General features: G+C 38.9%; 1 protein-coding gene across 2 annotated transcripts in view; it reads left to right on the forward strand.

Annotated features, from left to right (window-relative positions):
- Window positions 1-11,860, forward strand: part of pdgfd (platelet derived growth factor d) — a 60,876-nt gene extending 49,016 nt beyond the window's left edge. For both annotated transcript variants that reach the window (XM_028570058.1, XM_028570057.1), the window contains exons 4-7: window positions 218-277; window positions 1,614-1,827; window positions 4,802-5,019; window positions 9,559-11,860. In XM_028570058.1, coding sequence (XP_028425859.1) covers window positions 218-277; window positions 1,614-1,827; window positions 4,802-5,019; window positions 9,559-9,693 — 627 coding nt within the window. In that variant the 3' untranslated portion in view covers window positions 9,694-11,860. The remainder of the gene's footprint in view (window positions 1-217; window positions 278-1,613; window positions 1,828-4,801; window positions 5,020-9,558) is intronic.
- The last annotated feature ends 357 nt before the right edge of the window (window positions 11,861-12,217 follow it).

The following is a 12,217-nucleotide window of genomic DNA, read 5'->3' on the forward strand; positions in this document are numbered from 1 at the left end:
GTACACGCGGTCAGTGAAGCAAGCATGGACCTGGTCCTGGGGAAATGGCGGTGTGGGCTTCCGTCGGCTGAAAAAAGTGGCCTTAGGAAGCAGGTTGGAGGCCAGGCTCTGCCGCAGTGGCGGGACTGCTGGGAACTCCGTTCTGTATGGATTCTCGTCCATTGTCTGCTCATTTGATCAACTAATGATTGGTTATTTCTGCTGTCCATTCCTGCAGTTTGACTCTCCTCTGCCTGCATCCATCACCAACTGGGAGGTTGTCACTATTCCAATGTTGGTGAGTCATGCACACACATACACACTTTAAGAATTTAAAAATAGTTCAAATCCAAGAATTAAAATGTAATAGGCACGCTTGACCTCAGTTATAATTAGAGATATTTTTTGGCAGAAAGAGCTCACACATTAACCATTGAATGGAAGAATGAATAGATGTGTATTTAATAGTTTTGTACAAAATAAAATATAAATGTACAGCTAGCGAAATATCATCACCATCATCAGTTTTATACAATATTTTCAAACTAATGTTTTAATTCTCTTGTTTCAAACTGTTTTTTTGCAGATACTGTTTATTGCACAGAAAATATGATATTCCAACATAGCCTACCTGCCTTCCAACCCTGTCACCTGATTTTTACTGTAATATGACAAATGGTCCATTTGCATAGGCTAACATACACCCACACACAGAATACATTCAATGCATGTATGTAATTATTTCTTTCCAAAGTTGTTTTTATAAGTACATTGGTGTAATTTGTGTGTACGAGCATTGGGGTTCAGTGACATATGTGTCCATAATAATTGGGCATTGGGCGGCGTGGCAGTTGTTCTGCATGGATTGAAAATGGTTGTGTGTGGGTGTATGTTTTTTTCTGTGTGTATGTATGGATATGTCACTGCCAGTGTAGATGGCATGTACATGTGCATCTTGTTGGCCTCCTCCACTTTATATTCAAATGGGGCTCTGAAAAACATCTACTCTGTGAGTTTTCCCAGTGATTTGTGGTCGTTTTACATTAAGATCATGTTGGCACATTAATGAGAAAATACAAAGTGTGATACATTAATTATATTTACTTTTAGATCTCAACCTCTAATTGGTTTTAAAACTAACTTGAAATGAAAGCAAAATACATTTTAAACAATTTATAGTGAAAGTAAAGATGACTATATGTAGTTATTTGAAAAGTAATCGAATGGAGCTTTTGACTTTTGTCATATGTCAAAAGCTATGTCTGAAATGTTCAATGCTTGCAAAGAAAACCAATGTTTCCTCAGCTGCAGAAGCAACCCTTCTATCTCTGTGCATAAAGCTATTGCTTTCAAATTTTGTAAAAAAAAACAAACACTGCAAAAATCCTTGTGACATGTTTCCCAGCTCTCCAGTAGCCCTTTAAATAGGATCGTATTATAGTTGTGTGTTGCATAATAATTGGTGGAAGAAATAAAAGGGACCCACAAATGTTGAAGGTTTTGGTGCATAGCTACCTGGGATCTCCTAATGTGCTGTAGGTGATCATGCTATAAATGAACAATTGTTGAAGTTAGAATAGGCTCAAATGAATAATAGAATTCTTAATTTTGTCTTTATCTTTGGCTCTTTGCAGGACATTGGTGCAGAGCACATGCCAAAGGCAGTCACAGAGGTTACTTTCTCATTGGAGGATTTGGACCGGACCATAGCTGCCTTTGACACTGTGGAACAGCTGTTCAGATCCCTGAGCCCAGACACCTGGAGACAGGACCTGGACAGCATATACACTCAAACACATATACACTATAGATCCAGGGCCTATCATCTGGCAAGCAGACATAATAAAGGTAAGCTATACTTTATATCTTTATGTGTTTAAAGCTATTCATGAAACTGTCCAACAAACATGTACATAGATTGCAGAACACTAAACCCAAACATATATTCCTGCATGACTTGGATTTGAGTATGACGATAATCACTTTCATTTGGTCCTAATATAACTGCTGCAAGTGGCATGTGCTAACTATGAGTAGATATGATAAAGAGACGGTATTTTTTTTTTTCATTGGATTTTATTGAAATATAAACAGAGAGTAAAACATTAAAGAAAGTGCCAGTTTTGCAGCAAAGTAGCCCTACTGTCTGTGTGTGTGTGTGTGTGTGTGTGTGTGTGTGTGTGTGTGTGTGTGTGTGTGTGTGTGTGTGTGTGTGTGTGTGTGTGTGTAATAAAACAATGACCTACAAGTGTCAAAAAGTTGTGTAGAGCTGCAGAGTTGGTAGTTGATCAATCAGAAGTTTGACAGTACTTGCAATCCTTTGTGAATTGTTTATGGGGCTTTAGAATTCTAGTGAAGATGTTTCTAGAAAGACAAAATATTTTATATCAGGCTTAACTACAGGGAGAAAATTGTGTAGCTATACAAATATCATTTTGGTTTTAATATTCCACTTAATGTTAAGTCCTATGGATCAAGCAGACACTGTACATTTCTGTACAGTGTTATGCTGTGGATATTGGAAAAGGTCTCAGAATAATATTTAAGTATAAATACGAGAAGACTTTTAAATGAAGCCAGTGGACTGGTAGTGACATGTTAAGGTTGTAAGGTTGATGCAGGAAGATAAGAGCAGTGATGTTCTCATCCCATTTTATTGTGCTGCTGGTGGTGATCCTCAACAACTATGCTGCATTCACAGTATTTCGCTGCAGACTGGTGCAGTTGTTGGTAGCTGGTGTAATAGAGGGGAGGGTAGAGCATGCGGTCTTCTATATTCTCACATATTGTGCATTTATAAAACTCAGAGGTACAGCATTGCAAAGCATAAAGTCTATGGCTCGGTAATTTGAAGGAAATTATTAGCCAGGGCTATGATGGAGTCATATTGCTGTCTTATGATGAAATGTAGCATGGGTGACAGACAATCAAAACATGTGAATGAAGTGTTGCATATTCAGTGGTTGACTGTATCTCAACATTTTGTTATGTAGGAAGGAATATATAAAAGGTAGAAGAAACATCTATGTTCTTTACTCCCCTAAGCTGAACATAGAAAAGGAAAATAAATAGTATTAAAAGAACATTCTGATGAATTTGTGTGTGAAAGTACATTTTGAACTTGAAAGAAACATACATAATATAATACATAAATATAAAAGATCATTAGTAAAAGGAAAAAAAATGAGAAACCAGCTCATATTATGATGCAACAACATACTGTAGCCTAAAGTAGTTGTTGCATCATCAAATGAGCAGTTTGCCCTACAGTGGGTCTAAAAATGAGTTAGGACAGACGTAAGGTGACACAGGACCAGCAGTTCAAGGCAATTCTTTCCTGTGAAGTCAGTGCCAATGACCTGGAGTCACTGAAGCAAGATATTTTGTCCTTAAAATGCACAGAGACAGCAGATTTCTTGGCACAAATACACTTATTAAACACACACACGTCACACAATCATGAAGCGTGTGTTTGTGTCTACAGTATAGAAGCATTCAAGCTTGCAAGGGAACCGAGTGCTTTTAATGCCGTCTCTCTCACCTGTCCCTCCGTATCTCTCTCCTGCACTCTTTTGGCCTTTCTACCCAAGGGCTCTCCTGTTCCTTAGTAAACATTTGTGCTTGACAGCAAATCTATCTCTATTTATCAGTGCATCTGTGTGCTCGGCTGGCATCAGCAGGCTCCATATATGAAGAGTCTTGCAGCACTAAAGAAGGGTGCATAGGTGCTGCAGGTCTTTCATACACTGTACAGGCGTAGCTCTCTCTAATTGGAAATTCAACCTGTGCAGCAGAGCAGAAATCTGCAACAGTCAGCAGCTTGGCTTTGTTTTCATTAAGACACACACGCTCCGTAGCTCACACCCACCTTTGTTACCATGAAGGATGGTAAGCCCTATATCAAAATATTAATTGGGAGTCTAAGTAACTCACACATAAAATAGGTTAAGAACATAATAAACAAATCCCTGTCCAGAACTTTAAAGCTGTTAGAGACACCTGTCATGACTCTTGATATCCTCACAATTCTGTCATCAACTCTAAAACTGTCACTTGTTGAAAATCTGCTATTTTGCTCTTTAGTAATATCACAAAAACACAAATGATAGTTTCTCTGTCACCTGTACTTTTCACAACAAAATAAGATGCAGGAAAATAAGACTTGGCTATTATTTGTCTGTGAGCCAAAGTATATTTGATGAAATTAATTATTAATGCGTGATAACCACTCTATTAGTAAGTTAGTTGAGGCAGTTGTTATTGTGCCTGTGATCAAATAAAACATTAAACGCTTGTCCTTTTATCATTGCAAGCGTAATTCTTTGTCAAAAAAATGCATGTAAATAAGAAACCATTAACAAAATGCTGCATATACAGCAGCATGATATACATCATTCTGACAGTTTAACATAAGCTATATCCTAAAGAAAAACATGCATTGCAGTTCTATTCCACATTTTTTATTCATATTCTACAAAGCCTATGAGGTTGTTATTATTGTTGTTGTTACAAACACACAATGCTTTTTAAAATTAGTAATTTCTGCCTTTGATGTGTATCCATATGTATTTGATGTCAATATTGAGCATACTTTTAGTGTGAATTACAGCTACTTAGCCTCCCTCCCCAGTTAAATTTTTCTGTCTGTCTCCAACATAACCCACATTTCTATTAATGATAATGCGAAGCAATAATAAATCAAACCGTCTTTTTGTCTCTCTTCAATGGAGTTCCAAACCACCACAGCAAAGAGGAAACTTAAATACAACAAAAAAACGTAACTAACCAGTCATCTTTTCTCTGTATCTTACTCACTGTCCAGTTGATCTAAATCGTCTCTTTGACGACGTCAAGCGGTACAGCTGTACGCCTCGCAACTATTCTGTAAACCTGCGCGAGGAGCTGAGGGCCACCAACGCGGTTTTCTTCCCTCGATGTCTGCTGGTCAAACGCTGTGGAGGCAACTGTGGCTGCGGAACTGAGAACTGGAACAGTGGCTGCACCTGTCAGGCCTCCAAAACGACACTCAAACTACACGAGGTAGACACACAAACACACACACATACTGACTACACGATGATTGCATCTTAAAAATGTGGGAATTTTCTGTCATGGTGCAAAATTTGGTACCTGCTATGCGTGAGGAAGCAGCAGTAAGTCGGAAACTATTGATTGAGAATTAAATTAAAGCAAAATCAGTGATTTTGTAGGCGATGCCTTAATAAAAAAAACGTGCCATAGCATCTGTAAAAATAACAAGACATTACGGTGGCACCTTGGGTAATTCCTATTTGCTCAAATGCTGTATAGCATTGGAAATGTAGGGTGACTGATGACTTGAGGATTACCGTTTTCCACTCTTTCATCCTGCACCATGAGAGGGGAAAATGTATCTTTTTTATAATAACTGGCAAACATTTAGTGTTTTAAATACGGCTGTAATAAAAGATGTTCATTTAATGTCTCTCTAAAATGTACAGCACATTTTTTGTGTGTGCCTGAAAGGGGCTAAAACGATGGTGAGTGAGTGAGTGAGTGAGAAGGCGAGAGATATTGGACATGCAGAGGCAGGCGCCGCATCAACAATAAAGCAGTTTTGCACCATCAGCCTCACACTTTCTCCCTGCTCCTCTCCTCTATTCGTCTGTCGTCCTCCATCATTCTCTCTTGAATCTCTCCACATCTCTCTCAATGCATTGTTAGCATTCTATCACTCTATCTCTCTCTAGGGTTCCATCATCCTTTCATTCTTCCCAATTCCCATTTTCAATTTATCCCTTTGCAATGCACCATTCTTGCTCTTTAAGCCTGTCATTCATTCTTTTCTCTCTCTTCCCTCCATCTCTTTGTGTCTTTGTTCTCATATTGCTTCATTATTGAAACATGGTCCACAGGGCTCTCTCGGTTTCTCTCCATCGCTGTTGAAAAATCATACAATGGAAATGTAGACAAAAGTAGGATTTGGGTTGTAACTGTGCAATGTCTAGGCCTAAGTGTGTGCATGCAGAAAAATGCTTGCATGAGTGTGTGGTTGCGTAGCATTGTGTTTTTGTGTGCGTGTGCGTGTCAGAGATTTCCGTCCTCTTCTCCTTGTAGTCTGAGACCTGTAACTGCTTCCTTCACTGACTTAACTTCTAAAGAAATACATTATTACTCACACTATTGTTTCAATGCTTGGGAAGTCCTGACATTAATCATGGGCAGCTTTGCTTTCACTGTGCTTTGGAGAACAAATTGACTGCATCTGTTGTGGAACAATTTGTACTTCCATTCCATTTTCACATTAGTAGTGGCACCTGCGAACAATGTGGCCATCTGCAACAAAGTTAAGTTATAGTGAAACACTGAGTAATTCTGACTATGAAATCATTTTCATTGTACTTCCAGAGACTTTCAGTCTAAACAGGGCCTTGTAACCTTTTTTCCACATTTGTAAATAATGGTGTTACTTTTGTTGAAAACCACAATATGCAAACTTTTTGACAGGGTATAAATGGTAACCACATACATATATCAGTCTGTGTATATCTGTAATCTGTGTGTGCACTGCACTGATGTTTGGTATGTTTTCTAAGATACGGTTTTGTCTTTGCACAGTCAGCAGTGAGTCCCTTGGCAATATGTCCTGGATGTTTCCCTTTTAGGAAGTGTTCCAGCTCCATATTACCCTGAAAACAATTACAAACGAACCAAGGTTAAAATAATAAATACATTTCAGTGTGGTCATTTATGATTAACAAGAGGGTGGAAGTGTCCCAAGAGTTTCACAGTAAAACATTGCATTCTTAGAAACCTTGCTTGCTATCTAATCTATATTTTGTTATATATATCAATGTTCAGTTTTTTGTTCTTTAAAACAGACTTTACATCAACTTCTCATTATTTTCTCTACATTTCTCATGTCTCTGTCTTTTAAAGTGGATTTATTGGCATCAGCTCAGGGATTAAAGTGAAAAAAAATCTTTTGACTGAACTTTTCACATCTACCTATACAGATAGCACCCCTTTTGCAATCGCGCCCTATTAGTTTTTAATGTACAACAACATGCAAACAGCAAAGTAAAGGGAGTATAGCAAGTGTTCTCTTTTCCTGACAAAACAATATTTCAGTACCTTCCCACAACTAGCCAGTGCTGTTCTTTTCTAATGCAGCAATCATATTGTAGAAAGGCTTTACCTTACACTCTATTTAATTACTTCAGGCCAAAAGTGTTTAAAGGGAGATTTTTTTTTTAATTGTTAATATGCAATTCAATACCAAGTCAAATCTATAAAATGAAGTTTGCAAGATTTAACTGTTTTTATTCAAGGGCTACTAATAATGAAACATAACTTTTCAGTGAAAGCGTTTTTTATTATTTAAATTCAAACCATTTTTTTTTTTACAATAACAATAAATAAACATTGTTTTATCTATCTCACACGTCTGTGCCTTCCATTAGCAACAACGCATCCATGATGGCTAGTGGCATTGCCAAATAGTGGTTACCATTAGACGCACACAAATCATGACGCTAATATGCAAGGAAACTGGTTCCAGGTTTTGTGCTGTAAATTATTTTATGTTGTGAAAGATTGTGGACGTCTTAACAGACGGGATAATAAATTGCATTCAGTACGGTTTATATAGGGTACCCCCAGGATTCTTCAAGTTAAATTTAAGAGTTTTTAAGACCTTTTTAATACCACCTAGGATGAAATTTAATGCAAACTTCACAGCTATATAATGAAAAATCTGTGAGGATTTTAGGCCTGAGAAAACAATGATTTACCAGGTAATGTCACCTGAATTTAATAAAACATTGTATTATAATACTCAACAATCATATTTAGTTCACAATAGCTTTGTAAGGCGTGTTTGTACTCTAATAACATCAAATAATAAAGTATTTGTTGCATGAATCGCTCTTATGCTAGGAAAATTAAAAAACCAAAATAAATAGGATGATAAAAAATAAAACGTGTGCATTATGAAGGTGTTACAATTAGTTCCACTTTGGCTAGATAAGATAATATATAATGTAATATAATATGCCAATGTAAATGTTGTCTGCGTTTCAAACTGCCGACACAGTCATCTTATTCACAACCCTCTCTCCGTTGCTAGCTGATCAGGAACCGGCAGGCGGGTCTTCCAGCTCCCCCGTTTCATTAGCGCTACACTGACTTGCACGCCGATCTGCTTGTTGTGCTAACCTCAGCCACATTATTGCTCTCAGCCTCGTCCGCCAGCTGGTCCGCATCTCTGGCCCAGACTGATCTCATGAAGTGGCGTATGTATGACACGCCAATTCGTATGCCATTTTGGCATGTTATCAAGACGCAAAATCAACGCAATTCGCCCGCCATTGACCTACATTACGAGTGAATTCTCGCCGTAGCGAGTAGTATAAAGAGACGGAGGTTGGTTGGGGTGGTGGATGAGTAAAACAAAGGACTTTCACCCAGGAAAGCTGGGATTGCATCCCGCATGTGGCGATTTTCAGCCGTTTTTTTTTTTTTGTTATTGTTATTGATATTGTTTGAACCCTTCCCCAATGTTTCTTTCCTAAACCCAACCGTTTATTGTTTTCCTAAGCGTGTTTTTGTCGGGTTTTTTCCGTGTTTTTGTCGCTTTTTTGTGTTGAAGCTTTTCCCTGTGTTCTTTTCCTAAACCCAACCTTTTTTGTTTACGCAAAGTCATGATGCCATGTTGTCTGGCCAGACCTTCAGACACTTGCCCATTCTAACGTTAGCTTGTTAGTAGCATGGTGCGAGACGTTTTGTTTTCTTTCCTGACAACTGATTGATTTTTGCCTGAGCTTGGATGTTTAGGGCCAGAGCTTTCGCACCATGTCCACGGATTTAAGATAAAACACCATGTTGCGCTGTTATTATTGTTATAGCCTGGCTACATCCATGTGTCGCGCACCCCGCGTCCACGCACACTCCACGGTCAAAAGAGCGTAAAGAAAAATACTGACGTAAATAGTACCTGTACAGTCGTATTACATCCCAGTCACACGGAGTAAATTGCAATTTTTTAATACGTGGGCCGTTATAACTAACGTTCTCAACTACAATTCCGAGTTGTTTGAACAGCACAAATCTGTTTGGGGTATGGAGAAAAGAGGACACTGAAGGCTGACTATCATCTTTTCTGCCATGGCAAGCCTGCTTCATGTGTCTGTTCATCGTCCCCGTTGTTTTGCTGTCATAGGTGAGCAGCGTGCCCAATTTCTCCCCACCCAATTAGGCTAATAAAGTAATGATTAAAAAAACACAAATGCTTGATCAAGGGTCCAGCCCGGCCCGGCCCGAGGATAGTGGCGGGAAATATCATCCTGACCCGGCCCATGGGTCTAAACTCTACCAGTTCCTGAACGCTGATGAGATTTACTCCTTAGTTATTGAAATTTGGTATTGAATGACAAGACATTTTTCAATAATCGATATTGTGGAGGCAATTTGGCCGGTGCCTAAAATTATTGAAGTTACCCAGCCCTAAAGTAGACAAAGTATTTCCAACACCTACCAACAATCCAGGCAAAAGTAAATCAATTTTCTCACACCTGCTGTCTTGTTCTCTGACTCTTTTAGGTGCTGAAATACGTCCCAGAGGTCACTCTGTATCAGCGCCCTAAGAGGCTGAAGGTACGCTGGGTCATAGATGAGATCTTCCTCACACACCATGAAAAGTGTGAATGTGCGTGTCCCTCCCAGCCCCCTCGCTGACACACCCAGACTGGCACGTGCATCAGGAACTTTTGGACGAGTTCCTCTTTTATCTATTTTGCAACAGACTTCATATAATTACAGCAACGCAGACACACATGCAGTAAAGAAGAAGGCAGCATTTTGACTGAGAAAAAACGCAGCTTGCATCATACACTGTGACATTTCTCCTTGCAAGTAAACCTTCTTTTCTCTGTACACAAGTCAAACTTGTTATATTTAACTTTCCAGCAACTTCTAGACTACATTTTCCCTTTTTCAATCGGAATTTCTTTCCTCTAAAAACCAAATTCATAAGATTCTTTGGAACACAAAAACATTACAATGCCACACTATGAAAAAACAACAATATTATAATAAACTTACATTTACATTTTGATTTAAGGAGTTTAAAGGATGCCAACTTGATTGAATTCAAATTTTACTCCAACCGCTGTGTAAACAGTTTATTCATATTTCATGTGTATATATTTGCGTCTTTGTGTTATAAAAAGAGTGTGTGTAGGAACTTTAAGCCCTTCTTCAGCCAGAAGCATGCTGAGATGTGTGAGCGTGAGACAGAATGAGGGAGGGAGAGGGGTTGGAGGAAGTGTAAACCAAAATAACACTTTATCTTGATGTGAAATTAGGCTAACCACAACCCTCTAGATCTGAATTGCATACTAACGCACTCAAACACACATTCGCTCTAGGCTTTTGCTCCATCCTTAAAGAAAAAAAGAGTAGTTATTATTTATACTAAAATCTTCACTGCTCTATTTATTAGTGAAGCCTTCTTGTTTTTCACACATTCCTGTCTGCATTTATTCACGCTTCCCTTTGTCTATCCATCCATCCATATGCTTCCCGCCCCTTTTCTTTCTCACTGATTCCATCTTTCCCTCTTTCTAAAGCACACACTCCCTCTCTCCCTTCATCACTCTCTAACATGAAAAGAAAAGTGAGATCAGACTGCTGTGCTCTGCCCAGTTTTCTGAGCATTCCTGGCATTCCAAATGCTAACTGGAATTCTGCTAACACAGATAAAACCGTGATCCTCAGACCCTGAACACATAAGTGTGTGTTTTTTTAGGAGAGGCGTCTAATAGAAAAGGGACAATCAAGCTGCGTGTTCGTAGATTACCAGCACTTCTGGATGAGAGAGGAGCCACTTTCAAGATACAACATAAAAGATTGCAGCTACTTCAGCGGTTTCAATCAGCATGTTCACATATTCAGCTTGACTGATTTTTTGTCAGACTGCTTTATAACCTCACAAAGATGTTCATGAATATCACAATTTGACCCCATTTTGCAAGTCTGCTGCAGCACCACAGTGAAAAAGAGATCTGTGGGAATTAGTGTAATGTTCTTGGTCTCTGCTGAAAATACAACTGATACCTGTGTATGTGTGTGTGTGTTACACGGCTAAGCTAAACCTAGGCTCGTAAAATAAAGGAATACAGCTACTAAACCTAGCTCGTAACATTAATGGTATTGGTCTCCTCTCCCTGCGTGATCCATTTAGCGTGACAATGAGACCTACAGTATGTTTGCCTGGATGAGCGTATACTTTCCTACCTAAGAGGGGTTGTGCTGTGTTAAAATGACTCACCCAGCCGCTGTTTCAATTCGTGTTGCGGACCTGGGCCTGCTTGCTTTGGTGACCACCTCGTCTGGAACAACTTCCACTCCAGGGGTCTCATTTATAAAACTATGCGTAGGATCCTTACTAAAAGTGTACATACGGCCAAAAATGGCGTACACCAAAAAAAAATTCTGATTTATAAAACCGTGCATACGCACATCTGTAATCAATGTTCTGTTTATAAATCACAGATTACCCACAAGTGTGCGTACGTGAATGCACGCAAAGCACCTTATGAATGCTAATAAGTATGTCAATGACCCTGGCAGTTGTTCTTTCGTCGCCGAATCATGATGACTGGCAGAGAAAAAGAAAAAAAAACTTCTCAGACGCTGGTGAATTGATGCAAATTGAATTATAATTTCGGCCTTTTTGTGCACAGTGTAGGTAAATGAGACCACCTATATTAATAATACCGTCCAAAACGGCAGGCATTGCTGGATTTAATCTCCATGGTAACGTCGATGCCATGGAGTGAAAAAATGTGCGTGAGGCATCAATACTTGAAAATATTAAGAGTAATCGTTATTCCCATTTACTTTCTGCAGTCTGACTTCAGTTCACCACCTCACCATCTGCGTCGCCAATTCTATTTTGTCTCCAAAATGTGTGCACGCATGGTTCAGAGTTTGTGTGGAGGACCGCACATTCTCCTGTCAAGTTTGTTTTTTATAAATTACAACCTTTGCGTGGGAAGTGGCGTACGCACATTTTCAGCCCAGTTTTGTTCGTACGCCACATTTATAAATGAGACCCCAGGTCTGCTTTCCAGCATCCTTCATTGAGCCCCCTCGCTGTGTTGTAGTTCAAGTTTTAAAAAGGTGTATTTACAAAGATTTTGTTGTGGGAAACAATAAAACGTCTCTTATATCCAACAGTCTCTTTCCAATTGTGGTT

This window comes from Perca flavescens, chromosome 3, assembly GCF_004354835.1.
Source record: "Perca flavescens isolate YP-PL-M2 chromosome 3, PFLA_1.0, whole genome shotgun sequence".
NCBI classification, from domain to species: Eukaryota; Metazoa; Chordata; class Actinopteri; order Perciformes; family Percidae; genus Perca; species Perca flavescens.